The 24244-nt window shown below is 39.1% G+C and overlaps 1 protein-coding gene across 1 annotated transcript in view; it reads left to right on the top strand.

The window, feature by feature from the left end:
• Window positions 1-24244, top strand: part of FAH (fumarylacetoacetate hydrolase) — a 373600-nt gene that overhangs the window by 131627 nt on the left and 217729 nt on the right. Inside the window, exon 7 of the mRNA XM_044077971.1 lies at window positions 13703-13755. Coding sequence (XP_043933906.1) covers window positions 13703-13755 — 53 coding nt within the window. The remainder of the gene's footprint in view (window positions 1-13702; window positions 13756-24244) is intronic.

A 24244-nucleotide genomic window follows, 5' to 3' on the forward strand; every position in this document is an offset into this window, starting at 1 on the left:
AGGAGTGAGAATTAGTGTGCAGTAGCAAGATGTGAGGGAGATGAGGTTGTACTGATGGGGTAATGATGAGGTGAGTTAAGATGTTGGGTATGTGTGGGTTTGGTTGGAAGTGTGGCTAATGGTGTAATGTGAGGGGAAATGAAGAGGTATGGCTAGTGGTGTAATGAGAGGGGGACTGGAGTGGGATAAGTAGGTGGTGGGAGCTAGAGTAAGTATAAATGTAATTGATGTGGTGAGTGGGAATGGGGGTAGGACAAGGGAGCACTGTGAGCCAGAGCGCAGCGAGGGCGAATGGAGTAGGTTGAAAGCATCAGTAAGGTAGGAAATCTGGAGGGGGAGCAGATGGTCTAAATATTTAAAGATGGCACCGCAGCTCAGGGGAGGAATAAGTAAACTCTCAAGAGGAAGAGAGAGGAATAGACAGGACTGATAGGGCTGGGAAGCTTACAGTAAGATTATGTTTGGAGACTGAGAGAAGTGGGGGGGGGGCTAAGAGACAGGGATTGGAGAAAGCTGTGAGAAAACAGGTTTGACAGGGCTAGGAAGCTTACAATAGAACTATGTTAGGAGAACAAGAAAAGGGGGGAGGCTATGAACCAGGACTTGGAGAAAACTATGAGAACAGAACAACCAGCCAGCTCAGGTGTCTGTTTATCTATGTGAACTCAAAAGCAGATTTAGTAGAGCATCAGAGAAGTAGAATATAAAATGTATCTTGAATGGCCAAAAAAAAAAAAAGACAGCTCTCTGTTCATCTGAAATTAAGATAATCAAAGGGGCTGAGGGCTTGCAAGGGCAGGGGATCCACTAACATGAAGTACACTACTAAATTTTAGTTTAAGTAAACAAACTTTGGACAATGCATAAATGAGTTAAATCCCCCTGACCACCTTTCTCATATGTGCTAATCCTAACCTTAGCCCTGCTCAAAACCTTAACCTTACAAATTTAACTTATAACCCCCCCCTCTTCCTGTAATACTATCATGATTTGGACAAATTTGATTTTGTGATATTCTTAGGGTGTGGGTTTATCAATTACAGTAGAAAAACTGTTCATTTCCTTTTTCAGTCACTGTGTTTTCAAAATTTACTACAAAAGAAGTTGGTAATTAAGAAGTGAAGTAAGAAGTTACTACATACACATGTATGAATGTATAATTGTGTGTGTAATACACACACACACACACACACACACACACACACACACACACACACACACACACACACACACACACACACACACACACACTATATGGATGCTAGTGAATATATTGAGATTGTGTAAGGTTGACTGCATATGGTTGACTAGGCAATTGATCGAAAGGTGTGCAAGACTACACAAATTCATGGATTTGAAAATATGTCCTTACCCCATGTTTGTGCAATACTGGAGTTAATATATATTAATTAGAAAGTGGGCTTGCCCCTTGGAAAGAAAACAGTTTTATTTTGTTTTTTAAAAGTAAGAAATTGCATGGGAGTGACTGTTTTTCGACACGTGAAGTGACTTGTTGACCGCCATGATTTTGGCCTTATGCAGTCAAGATTCTGTCAGTTGACACTGGGTTTTTTGCTAATAAGTGGTGCACCCGTATAATATGGGAGTAGTTAAAATAATCAAAACTCCCAGATATTGACAACTATTTTGTCAACACACTTTGGTCAACAAAATAGATCGCCGACAGGTATGTGAAAACAGCAATCTCTGGGGTTAGGGAATATGCCCCTCCACAAGGGCTTGTCTGATCCTGGGGTTAGTGTATATAATTAGCAGGGTGTGTGTGGGGTGAAGGAGTCCTGGCCTCCTCTGCAAAAACATGTTTATTAGTTTCCATGCACAGAGTTAGTGTCTCAGAGCATATGTTGTTTGATATTGACATTTCTGTGTCAGTTATATTTTGCTGCCATTTGCATGTCAATATTAGTAAGTACTTTTAAGCTTAGACAATTTCCCCTTTTGTGTCCAAATTAACCTATCACATTTGGTTAGAGATTGTTCTTGCCTATCCCATGGTCGATAATTATATATTAATCCTATTAAGAGTAACTGGGATCATATCATAAATAATTTCAGGGGACCTAAGCATGGGAAAAAGCATTTAGATGATGCCTCTTTCCATTAGTAGTACAGGGCCAATCTTGGGATAAATTTTCTGTTTCCCATCCATAGATCCAAGTGAATATGGACGGGGATGAACTTTGTTTAATGTGGATTGGGAGTCTGTTCCACGGCAGCAGTATATACACGTGGAGAGCGAAAGAGGGAGAGGTAACACATGCATGCATATACACACACTCACCACACATATGTATATAAAATGTATGGACACTTTGCTTTACAGGTTAGTGTGTACGATAGGCAAGCAGTGTATATTCATATGCTGGGCTTACCTGTGTTGGTATTTTTCCTTGTATGTTGTTGGTGCACTTACATGTTTAGGTCAGGTTATGCTTTTTATTTAATGCTGCTGTTTTGTAGGATGGAGGTCAGTTGCAGTGGCATGACAACTTCACAGCTTAGAACAAAATTCTACTTGAATCCTTGAGGCAGCCTGGCTTGACACTGACTGGATGTGGGAGGCAGTATATTTAGAAAGAGAGTTGTGTGAGGATATTGTATGAAGAGCAGTTGTGGCTGAGATGCATTGCAACATACTGCAACCATTTCACTGATGTGTTACAGACCTGTACAATCGTGCACATTGACAGCAGAGAGAAATTGTTGCTGCATTGCTGTGCTACTGGTTGGGGGGTGGTGGCACCATCTGTACTTCATCCCTTACATATTCTAAGGCCTTTCTTGCTTCAGTGGCCAACTAGGAACATTACCTCAGGATTACTGGTGGTGGCATTGAAGTCAGGGTGCCACTGCTACCTGCATGTGTGATCAAACTGTGATTTATACATTGTATATATGGTTGGCTACTATGTTGTACCTGTGGTATATATAACTTGCATATTGCCTGTACTTATAGCATGCTTTTGCTCATGCTGACAATAATGAAGTGCCGTTTTTTACATAGTCATATTGACAGGCTGTTGGGAAGGTATACTTGCTGATGTAGTTAAGTGTGTTTTGCATCACAGGTATTTATAGGATCAGTAGTAGTGGAGCTGGTAGTATACAGGCAGCAAGGGTAGTTTCATTTGCCCTAGAGTAAATTGGTAGTGCAACCTCTTGTTTCTGCTTGTATTTGTAGTTTGGTGATGCATGCTTTTATGCTTTTCTTGTTACTTTTCTTGTTACAGCTGTTTCTGTTACATTTTGTGGTACAAGCAGTAGCCGTACTATTTGCACAGCTGTGACTGTGGTCAAGTATGCTATTGAGCAGACTTCTGTATCTAGCCTGATTTATGCCATGACATACATAGGTACACATTGTATGTCCAGAACATAGGTCAGTACTGTTCACACATGGTTATTTCAGTGGATGATGTCTTGTTAACATTGCTGCTCCAATTATTGACCTGTTGGTAATGGCACTTTAGCTGCTGTTGAGATACAGCAGGCCTCTGAGAATTAATTTACAGGTGGGTGTGGTGCTGATGTATGTACTGTGCAGCATGTCCTAGATTTCGTGGCAGACAAAACAGTCAAAACCTACTTGTTATCAATAAACCAGTGGCTACAGTTGGGCACTTAAGGAACTGGATGGCTTTGGTAGACATGCTGCTGTTGGGTGTTCACCTGATGGTATAGTCCTATGAGCAACTGATAAAGCAAATTGTGCATTCCTAGGAAAATCAGGCCAGAGCTTTGCTTCAGCTATGACCTGGGGTTAGCACACTTCATGACTTCATGATGGTGTTAAGTGCCATTTGGTTAGTGTGTGATATGTTACAACAGTGCAGAACAACTCGTGAGTATAATTGAATGATTCATACAGACCACTGATTTTCAGTACTGCCAGCTGGCAGCTGTGGTGTGTGTAGTTACTGCTTTTAGCTAGGGCCTGACATAGGTATGGTGTGGGTATGTATGAGTGGCACTGCCTGTAGCCTGGATATGTTCTTCTGCCCACACCGAGTAGCCCTGATGGCATAAAAGAGATTATGTCGATACATCTCCTGGATACCCCCAGCAGACAGGATGTGGACCCTCTTGGTTATGTTACATTTGAATCAATCTGATGTTGACAATTTCTGTGATTCATATGTTTGGTGTATATCATTAACAGTGCATATTTAGTTGTGTGTGTGTGTGTATGTGTATGTGTGTGTGTGTGTGTGTGTGTGTGTGTGTGTGTGTGTGTGTGTGCACATGCACGTGTCCGCATCTGCTGCTTTTTTGTACATCCAGATACATCTACACATGGTGATGATGCTGCCAAATGTAACCTTTTCTAAGGTGTTGTAATTATGCGCATGTCTGATGTCACAGGTGTTCAGCATTCAGGACATTGACATGGTATCATGAACTTTATGGACTACAGCATAGCAATGGTGCATGTGTAATCACCATTCTGTTATGATGTGTGTGTACTACATGAATGGTGTGTCATGGTAGAGTCTTGTGTATCTGGTGTTGCCAGAGCTTGTGCATGCTGGCATCTCTTGATCTCTGCACTCTCTCTCTCTCTTAATGCTCATTTTCCTTGATGCTATTTTCTTTATCTAATAGGGCTTCATTTTATGGTTCAGGTAGAAGCATCTCCTTTATATCTTTCTGAGAGTCCAATGTATTCAACTGCTACTGTACTGCGCAACATTGTACATGACTGGCTGTCCAAGCCGTTTCCTTGGCTATATATTAAAATACACCCCAATGTATGTCTAGACACCTGCACTGGGACTTTGATAGATTAACCACACATTCAGTGTTTACCTGTGTTTGTTTGTGCACTTTATTGTAAGCTTCCTTGGGAGACAGTGTAGTTTGGTAGATCAGTGTCATGAGACAGGGGTCCAGGGATGTCCACAACGACATGCTAATGTAAATTAGGTATGTATACTTAAGTGCTGCGATTTTACATGCAAAGAAACATGCTTGCATATTGTGGTGTCCCTGTGCAGTTTTTCCACTTGAGAGCTATCCTGTGTGCATCCTTTGCTTCTATATGATTGTGTCATGAACCCTAATGAGACATAACAACTGCAGGATTATGCCATCTTGTCCACACACAGCCTAATAGTTCTTTGAATGCAACCTGTTGTGGTTGAGTTGTCTTTCTCTCTTATTTTGGGAGGGGTCATTACAGCTATGTTTGTGGTGCTCTAGCACTGAGCTCACGTCAGGGGTGTGTCAGAGGTATGCAGTGTTATAGAACCTTTCATGACTGTGCCACTCAGCTGGTGTTTTTAGAACCTTTATCATTCCCAACCTCATGATGCATGAGAGCCCGGAAATGGTCCAGCATGTGTGAAGCAGTGTGATTTAGGATCCTTTGAAGATGCCACCCACATAAGTATTGATGGTCTCACTTACAAAGATGCCAAGCACCAGACCATCTTTAATGTCTAGTGAGATGCTGATTTACTTCACAAGGTTTTTTTAGTGGTGGGATGTACACATGTAACATAAATCCTGCACCGCTTTTCTCCAAGTGATAACTGTCATTTCCTGGTCAGAAAGCTGGACTAGCCTTCTTATTCTTATACTGTCTGGCTGATCGCCACCTTGCTGCTGGGTTAGGAATGGGTTGTAATAACTCCCAAGCCATCAGCACATTCATCTCATGCATTAGGCTTGATATTAAAGCTAGCATTCTGACTAACATTCCATGTGAATAATAATTCTGGAGTGGTCCACCAGTTTTTATTGCACATATAAAACCTCATGATTCATATGCATGTTAATGGAACTGCATATATGACAGCAGTAAGTGGACATTTGTATACTTTATTGATATGTATAGGGTCTACAAGCCATCTTTTGGAACCGCAGCCATCTTGGTTACATTTTAATCACTGGCACAGTATCTCGCACATTTTGCAAGTTTATTTTGGAATCCAGACCGAATAAGAGGCAGCAAGTATAAGAAGGATGTGTTTAGTAACATGGATGATCGTAAGTTTATGCAATGCTGACCTTGCTTCTGGGGACAGTAGTTGGGAAATGCTGAAATTAAATTTTAGCTGATTGAATAGTTTGGCCTGGAAAAGGTCAGCACATATTGACAAAAGAAGAAGGAGGTCAAATATCTATAGCAGGTACTTGAAACAGGATGTAATTTCAGTTTTATGAGAAAAAAGGGAGTTTACTCTCCTGAGTTTGTGTAGCTAAAATCTGGACAGTGGTGAGATATACTGTGCCAATGTTTCTATCTGTATTAGAGATAAATTCACCTCCCGACTAGTTATACAGGACAACTCCATGGAGTTGCTCCAAGTTCAGATTACTGTGGGCAAGACCCCCATTCAAGTCATCGCTAGTTATCGATCTCCTTCCATGGATCATGATGTGCACGAGATCTACTTGATCAAATTGGAGTCAATCCAAATATTGCCATTCTGGTCATGGGGGACTTCAGTTATCCCACCATCAACTGGGAAACCTACTCTAGCCCTAACTCATTAGCGCAAAAGTTCCTTAATTTTTTAAACTCAAATGCCATGGAATAAATTGTTCAAACCCCAACAAGAGGAACAAATATACTAGATTTGGTTCTCACTAACTTGATAAACAGATGCCCCACTGCAACTGTCGGACCCTCTTTAGTTAAATCTGACTACAAATCAATCTCCTTCAAACTGGCACTAACACCAGAACTCACAAAGGGCAAAGTCAGGCAAGACTATACCCTCTTAAGGGAAGGTATGAATGCATTCCAAGCCCCACCCCCCAGCTGGACCAAAGCTTACACTAAAGCCTTGTACAGCCATAAGTGTTTAGACTTGGCTGTTCCAGAGAGAATCAAAGCCAGAGCCCCAATTAAATACAAGCCACTCTGGGGACCTCCAGCATCAACAAACTAAAAAAAAACTGAGGCGAGGCCCCAACAATGGAAAAGCACCCTCCTCAGCATCAACAGGCAAATAAGACAGCATGTCAAATCCTCTAAGGGTAAGTTTGAGAATAACTTAGTAATCACAGCCAATGATGATCATTACAGCTACGTATGCAGCCTGAAAGGTAGAACCTACACATGTGCCGAACTAGTGACTACGGTATCATGCATACTGATCCTGCAGGAATAACAAACCTGCTGGTGGACAAATTTGTTGAAAATTTCAGTCTTTCATCCTCTCCAAACTTATCACAAACCTTGCCTCAAACTCCCCCCCCATTACATATCTGAAGACAAGGTCATTAAAGCCTTATCTAAGGCAAAAAAACACAGCCTCTATGGGACCAGACGATATCTCAGGCTGCCTTCTAAATCTAAAACATGAACTAGTATCACCATTAAGTACCATGTTCAGTCACAGCCTAACCACAGGCTATGTTCCTGCAGAATGGAGAACAACAGCAGTTATTCCCCCCTACAAAGGTGGCTTAGCAACAGACCCAGGGAGTTATAGACCCATAAGTCTGACCAGACTCATCTGTAAGGCCATGGAACGTATCACCATGGTCCTCATAAATAAAGACATAGGCGTCCTCCAAACCCTGGATCTGTCCCAATTTGGCTTCATCAAGGGAAGATCCTGCCTGTTAAACCTGGTGGATTTCTTTGAGAATATGACAAGGGCCATTGACAAGTGCACACAGCATACCTAGACTTGGGTAAGGCCTTCAACACAATCCCACACTTGGGCATTACTGATAAACATAGCAAACTGAATGTAAACCCCTTTGTTGAAAGATGGGTTGCCAACTGGCTCATAAACCAGTCACACACTATCAAAGTGGGTGACTCCACATCAGCCAAGCAGGCCTGTCACCAGCGGGGTGCCACAAGGATCGGTGCTGGGCCACCTACTGTTTGGTATATACTTCTCAGAAGTTCAGGCCAAAACTAAGGGGCTGTGGCTGACCAGGTTTGAGGATGACTGCAAACTGGGTGCAGTTACTGAATCCCCAAATGATATCGGTATACTTTCAGAAGGGTCTTATGCAGACCGACAACTGGTGTCTTGGTCATGGTCTCAAACTAAATGCAAAGAAATGCATTATAATTCCCTTCGGTAAAAACAATGTCCCTTCATACTGTCAAATTAACAATACCCTATGTGCCTACGAAGTGGTAAGATATCTGGGATCACAAGTAGACTGCAACCTTAACTTTGACCACCATGTGTGTATTGTAGTAAGCAAGGCTTTCTGCGTAGCACACTTGATTAGCAAAGGCATCGACTCTAGAGCAAAATAAGTTATAACCCCCCCCATATTTGTCACTAATCAAGCTCATAATTGAGTATAACATCCCTTTTGGCATGTACCGTACAAAGCACTTGCAGCAATTGGGGAGACCTCAGAAGTTTCTAACAAAGAAGATCAAGGAACTCCAGCACATGCTTTACACAGATCGACTAAAGTCTTTGTTACTATACTCAGAATCATATAGACTTATTAGGGGAGACTTATGCCTGGCTTAAAGGGCAATCTCCATCCCAAACCTAATGAATTTGATACACTGCCATAAATCAAACAGGACTAGAGCTACCCATTCCAGGGACCTAAATATTGCCTGCAACTTGAATAGGATGTGCTGGAGGGACAGATTTGTCTCCCAGAAGACTGCCGTGTCTTTGGAATAGGCTGCAAATTCATGTGAAGCAGAGCACCTCTATGACACTGTTCAAAAGAACCTGAAGGAGTGGATGAGGCACCATAAATTCTTACAGGGGATAGCGCCTACAAACCTCATGGACACGGACAGTCATTACTAAATACAATCCTGGGTATTGACTGGAGTATCTATGGTATTACATTCGGATGAAGCGGCTAGGCTTGAAATGACCTCCGGGTCACTAGCCTAGTAACGTCCTATGATCCTAAAGGAGCATCTCTTTTGCTTTTGTGCTGTTCACTGCTGGAGACTGGTCTGGTCTAGACAAAGTAATATGCTTAATATAGGGAATAGCTTATTCTTCAGAGATGACTAACACAGAGATTCATAATTAGGGAGTAAGGAAGGAGGACTCATCGTGTAACATTCTGGAAAAAGTGACATGGACGAGCATTTCTGTTCAACGGGTTTCCTGTAACTGGCAGATGAAACTACAGTGCCGGATTGGATTGCATACTTAAGGAGGCCATTCAAGAACAAATGGTAGAAGGTAAATTGAAGCCCTTCACTAAATCAAAGAATGTCCCTTGTAAGATTCCTTCTATGAATCATTTTCAGCTTCCACTAAATCTTACTAGTCCATATCATGTTTATTCTTCCTTTAGGACAATATTGTCAGGTCTACCAATCAGCGAAGCTAGAATGAGATGCAACATCCAACAGTAATTAAATTCAGTTCATTGGCTGTACTTCATCTTTGTAAGGTAACAGCATATACCAAAAACCTTCTGACTCAATTCAGTTAGGAATATGAAATAAGTTGTTTAACCTTTCATTATAATTATTGCGCTTGTGAAATTGTCCATGCATTATGTAATAAAGTTCTCGTTTTTTCTTCAGGTCTTTACAGAGATGTTCATTTTTTTATTTGTAAAGCCACATTAAGTAATCCTTCAGTCATTAATAGATTGCCTCCACCTTTTACATTATATTTGTAAATAACAGATCCAGTACAATTTCTGCTGTGACACAAAGTTATTCCATAGACCTGGTATTTACAGTACTTTATTTTACATGTACTTGTCTCATTCATCTGTCAACATTTCTGTAAAATACTTTGTGTGCCACAATTGTACTGTAATAATATCTTGATCATTCACCATAGGTCTGCTGTTCCTAGTTCATCTGATTATTCTTCCCCTACACAACTATACACTAGTATAAACATCTGAATGTTTTAAATAGAGCACCAATCAAATAATCGTTCCCATTCCTATATGTCCCATAATCCAATGATGAAGTTCATATATAATTTCACACCAAGTCAGCAAATACAGTAAACTTGCTAATTATTTTAAAAGACTTTATATCCAAACATTAATGAAAGAAATATAAACAATATCAAATTGTAGTATTTATTGAACATTATGAAAGTAAACTGTTTCATATTAAAGAAATTTGAGGCACTGATGCAACTCCACTCTTTCCTCATTAAAAATTAATAAACAAGAAAGGGAGTGGCCTCATTGTTCTCTTTGTTGTAACTGTTCAGGCTGTAACTGAGGTTAACAGAAGGATGAATCAAATGTAAATAACAATGCAAGTGTTTGTCATATTGTAAAGTTTTTATAAACTCCACCCTGTTAATTACTAGATCTTGTTTATACCCAGTGAGTTGACAAAGCATCCATCTTGGATATATAAACATGAATGAATCACAAACATTTCTGAAATAGTATGTACTACAGTAGCTAGAACACTTCATTTTTAGGACTGTGTATACTGCAAAAATACTTAATGTTCATTCCAAATAACTGTTTTGACAAATATGCTCTCTTGGACAGAATCTCAAGTCCAGCCATTGAGTACATATATATTCTGCATTCTAACACTACCTTCCCCCCTTCAATCAGGCTGTTTGCCCCAATCTTTTACATTTTCCATGGCACTCATAGATGCAACAGATTCAAAGAGACCGACAGACTCCATTTTATTCCATTTAATATTTATTCAGCTGTGGAGATTCTTTTAGTTTAATCAAATGTGCATTAGTAAAAAGATGTATTCAAGTTGGGGAAAATACATGACTCTGCAGGAGATGTCTTTCTTAGCTTGCTTTTGAGTTATCGATGCTGCTTAATTGCCTCTAAAAATTGTAATTGTAATGTAGCCTCAGACAACCCATGATCTACAAAAACTAGTTTGTCATTAACTGCACGCCTCTTTCCCATTTACCATAACTGCCCTTTATCATACCCGTAGTCATCACTTTACCACACATTTCGTGACATAAATAATGGTAACCAATACACTAGTTCTGTGCTGAAGGATTTTTTAGGGACCCCAGTCCAAAGTATCCTTTTAGTTTTTACAAAGTCTAAACAGTGTACAGCTACTTCGCCTACCAACACCTCACATGATTTCATTACTTATTCTTGCCTGAAATCAGATGTTCATCTGTATGTTTGCTGTTTGTCCAAATGTTTCAACTGCATTGTCTAGAATTTCCTCATTTATTTGTTTGTGACAACCTGTCATCATCATAATGCTCATAACAGTCAGTCCTCAACTTCACAACTTTCTAGTGGTTTAGTATAGTCAAGCAGTATATTGTTAGATGCCTTAGACTCCGCATAACCTTGCCCAACATGATATCAGTTTCTTTCTCATTCAGCATTACCACTACCTTTTTTTTTTTTATCAACACAACTTCCAGTTTGGGTCTCATTTAAGTTGATATACCTTGCTTTTTTCTTCTAAAAAAAAATAAAAAAAATAATCTTTGGTTCTGATTCCAGTACCACTATTTTGTTACTGAAACTTTATTGTAATATAGTCATTAAGACCTCTTTAAAATGGTTAATTATAACAATTTATTTAAATTGAAAGTAAAAAAAAAACAATAAGGATTTACTGTAAACCACAAATGTTAAGTGCTTTCGGCTGTTAGGCCTTCATCAGTACACTAGTATTTATTATTAGTTAGTATTTTTAGTAATTTAAATTAATTTTAACAGAGTGACAAGAGAGGACCTCCGACCACTTGAAGCATAGTCCTTGAGGGATCATCTTTAATAGTTTAAACAAATGAGTGTTGTTTTATGTAAAAGTTTCAAGAACCAGACATTTTGGCTCTTTTTGTGTAAATTCTACATCAGATAAGCACTGTTCCTTGATAACTGCAGGAAGCATTAGAGGCATGACAAATTACTAGGGCTTCTTACTACAACCTCATCCAGGAGAATACAGTGTGTGGAATACTGGGCCTAGTTTTTTCCACTGCTCCTTGGGAATGATTAAAGTGTAAAGGGATATTATCAGCTTGGACAATAGCCCTGCCATTCCAGTCTCAATTGAAATCTTCCTGGATTAAAGCATGGTGTTTGAACATGCACTGGAAAATTGCAGGCAGGAACAAGGCAACATTGCCTTGTGAGATGCAGGAGGCACCTTGACTACAGTAGTGTCTCATTTCATATGGATACAATTTAAGCACTTCACATGTAGGTACTTTTGGTCAATGTCTTATATTAAGAGGGATTCGGCAGTGAAGCAGCAGCTGAATTTTTTGGACACTAACAGTAGGACCCTACCAGCTACATGAGATTATGACCATCATTCCTAAAGGTGTGATATTTTTCCATCAGGATGGGTAGGGTGGGTGAATTTGTTTTTTGTCAGGTTGTTGACTGCAACAGTGTCAAGTGTGTGGCTTTGTATCCAAACTTTTAACCAGCAATTTTAGTCATGAAGATCCAGTCAATGACCTAGCATTTCTAATGCTTATGAAGTCGTATCCTCAGTAGAAAGAAGAATGGGACTTAACATTTCATTATAGGAGGAGGAGATTATGAGTGAATAGCATGTTTTAGAATTCACGAGATATCTGTGGTAGGGGATGTTAGAGAAAGATAAAATATTTTTATAGAACTCGTTGACCCACTGATAGAGAGAAGCAGAGTGGAAAATAGGTTGGCCACCAATCTCTGTGTGTGTGCGGATCTACTTCACATGATCGAACTTTTAAATGATCAAATTTCATATGGCCGAGATCATAACATCGAACATTCAAAAGTTCGAACATAGTATAAAAAAAAAAAAAAAAAAAAGCAAAAAATTTTTACCCCACACCCCCTGCTACTTAAATCTACCAACTCTGAGATTGCATTACATTGCGGAAAAGGGAAATCTTCCTCTTCCGTGCTGTACAGAGATCTCCATTCAGACCGTTCAAACTTCTAAAAGTTCGATCATATGGTCTCGACCATATGACATTCAAAAATGTTTGATTATCTGAAGGGGACCCGTGTGCGCAGTGCTGTTAAGATGACCAATAGTTTCTGTGATGGTGGCATTAATAATTCTTCATTGTTCTAACCTGTTTCACATTCCTCCACATTTATTAAATTTTTAGGTGCTTCATCAGCAGTTTTCTTAAACTACTGTACCCCCAGTTTTATTTGGCTTGACTTTAGAGTTAAGTTTTAATTCTGATTAACAGTCAGTATCTTGTTTCTGTCAGTTTCTGTTTTTATTTGTGAATACCAAGTCTATGACTGGTGTGTCTCAACTGACTTCTGGTACCAGTTGTCTGAAGCATGTCCACACATACACACACACACACACACACACACACACACACACACACACACACACACACACACACACACACACACACACTGCAAAGCACTAAGAACGGTCATGGTTTGCATGGAACTGTGACTAAGCTACTCTTTATAACTTAATACCCTTTCCCATAACTAGTTTTGTCCTTTTCTTTGCTATTCTAATCCTGTCCAAAGTGGCATTTTATTTTACCTTCTTGACCATTCATTCCTAACTCTAGGAGAGTGAAAGTGTTGGTTCCTGATCTTTTCTTCCCCATTTTGGGGCTGGGTAGAGGAGGCCGCACATTCGGACCTACTGCAGCTTCCTCTAGTTTTTTGCTCATTTGCTCTGTCATTTTTTTCCTTTGAAGTCACAGATATAATATCTAAGTGAGATAACCTATAGGTCTGTTGATCTCAACATACATGTAATTAATTTAACTGCACATTTGATTACTTATTTTTCTTTTGTTTATAACAGCTAAGCCACCAGAGTATGGTCATTGCAAACTTCTGGACTTTGAATTAGAAATGGTAAGTTTCATTTTAGTTGTTTTGAATAGCATAATACAAACTGTTATTAGGAAAAATGGTATATAATAAGAAATCAGCAGCATATTTCAAGGTATAAATTTGCAAGTAATAAAGTGAAATTGGGGGTATTAAGAAATGTTTAGTGCTTCTGCAAAGTACTAACTACTGAAAACCAATTTTTCAGTCTTACAAAATGTCATTAAAGGAGATAGTTATGCAGCTGAAATGTGCATGTTTTGTACTTGTGGAAAGGCATGCACTTGTGATACTGATCTAGCAGCCTTCCATGCAACTCGAGTAAAAAAAAAAAACAGTTCACTGTACCTAAGCATCTCTGAATATCCTCCATAATCAGTATCAGCTTTGAAAGTCACAGGCTTGTTTTTTTACTTCCATTTTATAATAAGTATGGGGTGGGTGGGTTTGGCATAATGGTTAAGGTTTTGCCCTTATAAACACAAGGTACATTTTATTCTGACCACAGGTTACTGGCTAGACTTAAAATGGCCCTTAAGGGCAGTTAGCCTATTATTCACCTATGAACTTGTATGTTAGGCCTTCATATTTTAATTTCTGACTTTTTTTCTCTCTCCATTTACTGCAGTAGTTCTCTTATTGATCACTCATGGTTACTGTTACATTTTATTAATACTTCTGACAGTACACATGAGCCATATGTCTCACCTTTACATGATTACTGTGAACACATTACTCTTTCTGAACAAGAAGTTAGGCAATTTACAGTTCCATGCACTCATGTTAAACAAAATGGCATTTAATGCTAATAACATGAGTGATGCCACCAAGGGTGCCAGAACCACAGGAATCCTGGTTTGTACCCTTTGTTGACTCACCTGTTAGAAAAAATATTCAACCACAGTAGCTGAAAGTAAAGAAATAGGCTTGATTTTAATTAAACAATCTTGTTTCTTAATTGTCTGCTTCAGTATCCGAGTGTGTTGTGATCTGGAAAAAGAACAGAAAAAAACCAGGAAACTTGCACTGTTGACCTCACCTGCATCTGCATCTTATTGGCTGTGCAGATGCAGGTACAGTAGTGACAGCATGACAGGTTACAAAAAAAAGCTTTAATAGAAAAGTACCTCTCAAGTAATATTGCAGGACCTTTCTAATTTTACTTTCATAATTTTTACCCAGTCCCTCTAAAAGTTTTGATTTCCTGTGGTAAATCACTGAGGATTATGGTCAGTCAGTAAGTAATGACAGTCATTAGAGTTTCATGTCTGTTATACTGTTCAGAAAATACATGTTGAGGCCTGGGTCTTCAGGAGACATGTGCAGTCTACATTTTTCTTTTATTTTCTGTTTTTCCAGAATAGGTGCAAATCCTGACGTGTGTGTGTGTGTTTGTGCATGCTTTTGTCTGAGAGTATTGGAAATTTCATATATGTGGGTATATGAGAGTGCATGTGTGCAGTGTGCACATTTTAAATAATTATAGTATTTTTCATTCTGTGTGAAATTTGATTGCATTTCTCAATGTGCAGCTATAAAAGTATTAATTTCTCTCGTAAACAATTGCTGTAATATGGACCTGTAAGTTGCACACACTCAGAGAAACATGAGTATATAGAATTATTTTACCTTCCAAAAGAGAAAAAGCAACATAATTTGTGTGCATGCACACAGCATTGTCTTTTAGTCTCTCCTTTTGCAAAAGGTTTCTGACTTTTCTCATGTTTCCCTTGTTCCCCATAAACTTTTTGATTTTTTGGTAAATTACTGAGAACTCAGTAATGCTAGACATTATAGTTTCATAGTTCTTATTGTTTAGAAACTGTACATTGATGCAAAACCTGCTGTTCTATTAACTTTTTAAGTGAATTAATAGTAATATTAAAAATTATTTATTTATTTATTTATTTTACATTTGTTGAATTATCCCAGATTTCATCTCCTCATTCTTTTTTGGTATGTCCAATCACTGGCATAACAGGACAAATGCTTGCCTTTGGTGCTGTGCTTAAAAGATGGCAGACTTTTTTCTCAGCTGTTTTCAGTGTATCATACTGCTTTCTTCTAGGGACTTTTCCATTCATGGGCCATGAGCTGTGGTAGGTTTGATAAATGGGTACATTTATGCTGAGCTGCCTATGACATGCACTTTTCTTCTCAGGTAAATTGATGGGGATTATTAACACTGTTTACCTTTGAATTGTCATCCGCCGTGTGTCTGACATGCATAATGCCAAAAGTACGGCTGCAAAAAATGATCCATTCAAACACATGGATCATATGTTGGAAATGGCTTTCCAGCAAACCATTTACGACATTTGATCCTTCGAAGTTCTCTGTAATTCGGTAGTACGGGTCGCACAACAGGACGATCACACATACCATGTGCGATAAAATGAAGGTAAACCTATTAACACTAATAGTGGCAGACTTTTGAGTTGTAGACTTCATATTCTTCATCAGAGTGGATGCTAATATAAAACGTGTTATTCTAGCCCTTTTTTTAAATACACAGAGATGGGACTATTTCATATTTGTCAGTGATTATTGGATTTTGCCTCTCCTTAACATTTGGTTTTGTTTCTGGTTGTTATGCCAAGAGGTTGAGAACTATGACTAAGGTTCATTTTGAGCAGCTTGTTAATGGCAAAGCAAATTGATTAATCCTGCAACAACAACATGATCTACATTGCTGTGGCTACTTTTTTTTTTTTTTTTTTTTTAACAACATTTGATGATTACAGAGGATTACCAGAAGTGGTTACGTATTGGGATGGCATTTGATGCATGACAACAAATGACAAGATCACAACCAAGTCACTATCAGTGTAGCTTATTTGAGGGTTATGGGGGACAGAGCATATTGCCTGAAAGTCCCAAGCTGAAATGCATCTGTAGTGATTGTTTTTCAAGTTTTCTGCAGGAATCCAACTAGATGTGTGGACAGTGGTAACAGTATACACTGCCTACAGTGTCATGCATTTGTATCATTTGTGTTTAATTTTAACTGAAGTTGTGATGTGCTCTCTAGTTGAAGTGAAGCAGATTACTGTGGTTGTTGTTACTGACCTGTAGTAACAAGTGGAGTAGATCACTGTGGCTGTTACTTCCCCAGCTTTGGCATGAGAGGTGATTGCCATAACTGGCTGTGTGCATGTGGGCAGGCTGTGAATGAAAACAAAGAGCAATTACATGAGTGATACAAAACCTTCACTGACATGGCTAGATTAGGGGAGACCTGGGAGGTGGAATGTTGGCAGTGGTTACTTGTAAACAGGGGGACGATATGTGGGGTCACCTAATTTGGATCTCCTTCCCCACAAATAGTGTGACCTGAGAGAATGTTATATTAGTTAGGAGATATATGGGGTATAACACCTCACAATACCCAGGGCGGACTTGATAGAATCCTATGAAAAGTAGGGGAACTAGTTAGAAAGGGTATGTAAAGGAGTCGTGCTGAATTGCTACAGGTAACCAATGCCTGGAGTATGTCATGGTGAAGAGTAAGAGTTTGAAATATATATATATTTTTTTAATTTGACACAATCAGACATCAGAGGTGTATATAAAAAATGGGTGTCTTTATGAGGATGGGGTGAGAAGATGTACTGCATGTGAAAATACATGGTCATTACTTGAAAACTATCAAATAAAAATATGGCTTTTTGGGGTCACTGAATATGTGTAATAGCAGAAAGTTGAAATATGGTACTGTATCTATTGGTGCTGCGGTAGCGTTGTCACCTCACAGTAAGACGCTGTCCAGTTCAATTCTCAGCTAGAGCGTCTTCTGCGTGGAGACATGCGTGAATGGGCGTTGAAGGTTGTGCGTCAGGCCTGGCAAGCCGGTACGTAAAAATCAACTGCCAGTCATGAGCGGACCGGAGTTCCGTTGTGGCGACCCCTAACCGGGAAAAGCCGAAAGACACAAACAAAATCTATTATGTTTTTTGTTTTCTTCTCAGTGAGATATTAGAAGTCTATAAAATATGGGTATCACTTTTGGTGGGCATGTGATGTATGAAAGCAAGTGGTAGTACCCAGATGCCTTCTGACAGACTAGTGATATGATTCTTTTGGGAGGCTGTTATGTGTTAAAGAACAATATGGCCATTACATTTTTGTGACTCATTTAAAGTGAAACGTATTGTAATTTCTCAACAAGGGTGCATTCTTCTGGGACAGCATGTGTGTGTTTTGTACTAAAGTACCTTATTAGAAGTCCATCATTTTTTATTGTGAATTGTCTTCAAGGAAAGGAAATGTGGCCTATTTTGGAGGGCTTTTGTTGGCACGGTCTGGCAATAGACCTGGTTTCCACCTTGGTACTTTGCACGTAAGGCTGAGGACAGGTGATTTATGAAAAGAAAGAGTTGTTACAGGATCAGTTCTGACTGATTATTGATAATGGTTTGTTGGACGAGACAGGATCTGTGACTGATTATTGATAATGGTTTGTTGGACGAGACAGGATCTGTCAAAGTGCCATGTGGCCTTTATATTTTTGTAATTCATTTGCAGTCAGAGGTAGCATACCCTCTCAGAAGTTGGACATTCCATTGGGACAGTGAGTGTTATTAGAATCCCTTTTTTTTTTTTTCTTAATTGTGAACTGTCTGTGGAATTGACCTATCACCTCTTATTTACAGCTCTGAACCCAGGTTTTCAGGATCTCAATTTTTATTGTTTGTTGGGAGGACAGGAAATGTCAAAGTACTATATGACTATAACATCTATGTGATTCCTAAAGCGCAAAGGTAGGTGTACCCTCTGAAAGGTAGCCCAGTCCACTGGGACAGCATTTTATTTATTTATTTGACATTTGTTTTCTGGGGTGGTCTGACTGGGTTTGCAGAACCCGTTTTCACCAGAGGCCCAGGGAGAAAAGCTCCACTTACAGTACAATATAAATACAGTATAATCCAATACAATGCAAATTACATGAGAAATACTTTACAAAAATAAGCTGATGGAATGTAAAGTATGTTACAAGATGTTGTAAGATATACTACATATCTCAGCAATTCTATAGAGTTAAAACATTATAGACAATTATAGTCACTCTCACCATATACATGGCCTATGAGTAGATACTGTACAAAAATAGTATGTAGATAGTGCAGTGTGACATTGACTGTTACTCTATGAGACAAAATAGAATGCTGGTTTCAGTTAGTAAAATAATAGCCAAAAAGTTAGTGATGCAGAAAGATAGTGAGAGAGTTGAGAATGGAGGCGTTACAGCCTGAGCAGTAGCTTAAGGATATGATATAGAAACGTAGGAGTTAGGAGACCCTCAGGATCTTGCAGACTGTGAGGGAGTGAAATGTGAGAGAAGAGGAGGATGAGGCTAGTTTGAAAGAAGAGGAAGAGAGGAGCATTAGGCAGGCTTTATGCAGGAGCAGAGCCATGTATTTTTCAGATGATTTTTTAAAGAGGCTTTGAAATAGGTTAGTCCAGGCATGGACCTGGTAGCTAGAGGTAGTGAATTCCATAGTATAAAGACATGAATACAGAGAGTGTATATGTTTTGTACCAAAGTACCTTTGTACAATTCCCATTTTTATTCTGTTTTAACTGTCTAGAGTAATCTGACACATGGCTTCTTACATACAGCTAGTAAAGCCAGAGTTTCAAAGGGCTTTTGTTGTCGCGGACTGGTGCAGTGTTTTGTTTCTCCTTGAAGGCTATTTGACCTGTGCAGAAATTGCTGTGTAAAACTAATGTCTAGAATATATGTATACTAAGTTGCAATGTCTCAGAAGAAAATAATAAATATTTTCCAGAAAAAAATAAATGTTTTGAATTGTAACATGCTGTGGCTGCAATGTCCTACTTTATTGCAGCTAAAGCTACGGAGACAAATACACAGGCAAGCTGCACTGGAAGTTCTTTGGTTATAATTGCAGTGCTAAGTGTGTTTTGTAGCCAAATATCCTGTTATTACGTGAAGGGTTTGTAATAATCTCAACAGGAGACAGAGCCTTGAAATAAAAATCAACACTTCTACTTTTTTCTGGGGTAAAGTAATATTTTCCGACATTTTTGTGTTGTATTAAATTACAAAAGTATCACCAAGTGCAGTGCATTAAATAAAACAAATAACCAAAAATAAAGTTAATGCACTTAACAAGAACAATGAGGGTCACAATGGTTTTAACCACTCCTTTATTAAAATGAAGTAGAATTCAAATAAAATATTGAGCGCTTTCATCTCAAACTTTATTTTCAGTTGTATTAAAATACACGTTATTCATGCTCTGACAGGAATGTACATATTTCCGATTCTGTTGTCTGCTTCTGTTGTGGTAGTATATGATAAATAAATAAACATTTGCCCTGTTTTGCTTTGTTAGGTGCTGCCCCCCAGCCTTCAGATTGTGTGTGTGTGTGTGTGTGTGTGTGTGTGTGTGTGTGTGTGTGTGTGTGTGTATGGGCATGTTTCCTCCTTCCAGGTACTGCAGTTTTTTAAATTGTGGAGTCCTATTTTGTTGGAGAGGTGGTATACGGTCAGATATGCCCTAGGGTTCATAGAAGCCTTATTTGAAAGGTCTCTTCATTGTGGGTAAGCCTTTCCAGTGTAGAGATCACTGTACCCCTATGGTTTTCTTCTTCCAGTGGCCTTAGCACAGACAGTAATTTCACTGGCATGTTGCATGCTGATGCAACCAATGCAACAGTTGGCACGAGTACCTAATGCTAATTAGTCATGTGCTTCTCCTCAGAAATGTCTTTGCTTCCTGGTTTAGTTGGTAGAGCAATTCCAGGAATCACTATACTGAAGTAATTTTTACTGTGGGACGAAAAAGTGAGTGCTGCCTTTTGAAGGCATTCACCCAACCACTCCTAATTTTACAGTGGAATTGTGTGTGCATCTGTGCTTGTGCATCTGTGTGTGTGTGTGTGTGTGTGTGTGTGTGTGTGTGTGTGTGTGTGTGTGTGTGTGTGTGGTTGCACTAGGGGAGCTAAGTAGGGGATACCTAATCTGTGTGTGTATTTTTGATGGAGTGTGCTTGTTGGGTAAATGGTTCCATGAATGTGAACAGGTGTGTGTGGGCTTGTTCCTGGATGATTGTGTATGTAAATGTCTGGTTGTGTGTGTGTGTGAGTGTGTGTTCATGCATGTATGTGTAAGTGTGCATGTAGAAAGTGGAGGAGAGCTTACACTACTGTGATGTATGCGCTGCTAGGGAGAACATTAGCACTGTCAGGTCTAACAGTACAGTGTTTGATTCAGACACATGATAGTGAGCCACTAATGAGGTGTCTTTGTGTGGCTTTTCCAGGTCTTTGAATACAAGAACCTGTCCACTATACTAATTGACCAATCTGTATTGGCTGATTAGCTTGGGCAGAGTAGGTCTCTCTGAATCCAAGCCATGATTTCAAAGCCATCTCCATATATCAGTATTTTTCTACAACATAACATAATGGAATCAGCACTTGCTTTTAACATTTGTTATTGCACCTGCTAGTGTCACAGATGTCCAGCAATTGTATGTAAATATGTATATATCCACCTGTTTCTATACTGTATAGTCCTGTTTGAAACAAATGTTAGCAGAGCTGTACTGCCTTTTATAAGAAGTGAGGCATGACAAGTTGTGTTAATGATGTAATACCACCAAATATGGGTATGAGGTAAGGCATGAGGAAAATTCAGGACTTTTGATCCTTACCAGAAATAATATTGTTATACAATGGCATTTAACCGAGGAGTGTCTTTCTGTTCTTATAAGGTTACTAATGTCTAATCTTAATATTTATGTACCTAATTTGCAAACAGATACAATGTCGGATAGTTTGATTGTTGTGTTGTGAAGTTAATAGGCAGTCAGATTTCTTGAATTTCTGTCATGAGTAATGTGTGATTTTCACTGCCTCTGTAGTAAACAAGTCATCTCTTATGATGAGCTTTGGAGACTATCCTCGAGCCAGTTCTGCAGTAATATAGGAAGTGAAGTCTAGGTTATACATTTGTTTGCTGTGAAGGACTTATTCAAAAGTATGCTGGAAATCGAGATGAGTCACTTCTGTAAGGGATGCTCATGTCTCTGGTTTGAAGAGTCATGAAATTTCAACTGATTGGAAAGTCTAGGATACGACAATAAATTACTAATCATAAAGCTGTGCTGGTGGAAAGTATAGAGGCACAAAAACAGAGTATCATATTACATGTTGACCTTTGTAATGCACACATCTAATTAAAATACCTTACACACAAATACATCACTGCAGCAGCTGAACCACTTACAGTCATTTCCTCAATTAGTGATATCCTTGTATAAATGCAAAATAAAAGACAGACTAACGTGAGATTCCCTGCTGTTATATCTCTTTTCTGGAATGACTAGTGCATAACAGGCTTAGTTCACATTACCCCAGAATATAGCTGTTGCATTATTATGTAGTGTCACTGCTGTTATTGCAATCGCACAAAAATATTCAGGATACTGGCATTCCAGCATGCAGTTTTAGGTATGATCATGTCAATCAGCAAGTTAGTAAAATGTAACTAGTGTCACTTGTTTTGCTGTATAGTTGTAGTCTTAGCAATGTCTCTAAATTTACCTCTCTCTCTACAATAGGCAGTTCCAGGTGTTGGACTATAACTGCGTCACTAGGCAGGGTCAATGCTGTCCTCTAATGTACTAATGGAGGGATACACCATTCCATTTTGATAGTCTTGTGACATTAGGCAGTGACATTGCCATTACTGGATTACTCTACCACAGGCTTGGCTTCCCCCTGTTTGGTGTATTAGTGCCATATTTCTAGGGTTGCTGGCAATACCTAATTTATGAGCTATAGGCAAGGGCCCTCCTTTTCTCTGTGTATTACCATTAGCTAATTAGTATAGTACAGACAGAGTTTCAGACTATCTAGTTATCACACTAAACACCAGTATCTGCAGGTGAAGCATCTATATGTGACTTAGTTTTGGAGGTACTTGTGAGGGTAAAATCATTACACTGATGTACTAAAAATGTAGAACAATAAAATGAGTATGTCTGAGATTTTGGTTAGTCAGTTTTTTACCATATGGTGTTCGAAGTTCTGAAACTTCGATAATGTAATATAGACCCGGAAAATAAAGGAAAGTCGGCATTTGAAAAATTGTTGTAAAAATTTGAGAAACAAGGGCCAAACAGCAAGAAAGAGCGTAACGATAAAAAAGTTTATTTTCTTAGTTCTAATGTACAGTCTGTGAAAACAATCCAAATATCTTCACATACCAAATTATGATTTTCCTTTTATCGCAGAGACCATAATTAGAGCAAAAGAGGGACAGGTATGTGGACATGCCAAACCAACATAGCAAGTGGCTTGTTCACGTAAGCCTATTGTGAAACACCTACCTAGAAGATTAGACAAATGTTCTGGAAAATAACATCATATCAGCAGTTAAACTACATGGAAGAAATAATGATTTAAAAAATGAACATTAAAAAGACATTAGATATAAAATAAATAGTATTACAACTAAAACAATGGGAAATGCACCTAAAATGTTTCTGAATCTTACTAGAACCTTGGTGTCATTCAAAACTAAAGTGCACATTTAGAAGAATTAACAGCAGACAGTTAAACATTGCCTGACTGTTTGGGTCTTTGGGGAAATTTCCTCGATAAGAATCACTTACATAACAGATGCTGGAGATGGGCCAGCAGTAAGAAATGATTGTTACAGCAATTAAAAAAAATGACTTGTGATAAGGGAAAATGTTACAATGGAGTAGCGCTAGAGAGTAGAAGTTATAGAAGCCTATTCAGATAGCAGGTATCCTTCAATCCTGAGACATCATGTGTTTGTGCCCTTGTTGGACAGATTCAGGTAGTGTCTTCTGTGGCTGTACACTGTAAGAGTGGCAGAGCTTTCTGCACTTTGGGCAGCAATAGGCAGTTGTCAGTCTGGTGTCACAGGCACGGATCGTCCAGATAGCTATTTTTCCGCTGCTCCCTTTGCCAAGGTAGTTTCATACGTAGCAAGACCTTCCTTCTCTTCCTGTTTCTAGGCATACTTGCCTGAGTTAGAATAGTACGTGTTCACTCTGATAGAGAGAGCGCTGAGATCATGCTTGCACATATCCTTGTAGCACAAATTAGGTCAGCCTATCGGCCTCTTTCCAGACTGCAGTTCTCCAATGAGGAGGCCTTTAAGTATTTGGCCGTCCATCATGCATGAGACATGCCGCAACCATGTCTTGCCATGAGGTATTGAGTATGAGCCCGAGGCAGCGGATATGGAGTACATTGAGGCACTGCTCCTGTTCTGAGTGAAAGTCCATGTTTCACTGGCATACAGTAGTGCACTGAAAGCATAGGCTGTGTAAACCTGCACCGTGGTGTGCACAGTGAGCTTATTACTAGGCCATACAAACACAGGCTGTGTAAACCTGCACCGCGGTGTGCACAGTGAGCTTATTACTAGGCCATACTCTCTCCATCAGCCTGGAAATGTCATGGTGGCTTTTCTAATGCACATATTGATCTTGCTATCAAATGACAA

This window comes from Protopterus annectens, chromosome 7.part0 (genome assembly GCF_019279795.1).
Source record: "Protopterus annectens isolate FY-2018-M chromosome 7.part0, PAN1.0, whole genome shotgun sequence".
Classification (NCBI taxonomy): domain Eukaryota; kingdom Metazoa; phylum Chordata; order Ceratodontiformes; family Protopteridae; genus Protopterus; species Protopterus annectens.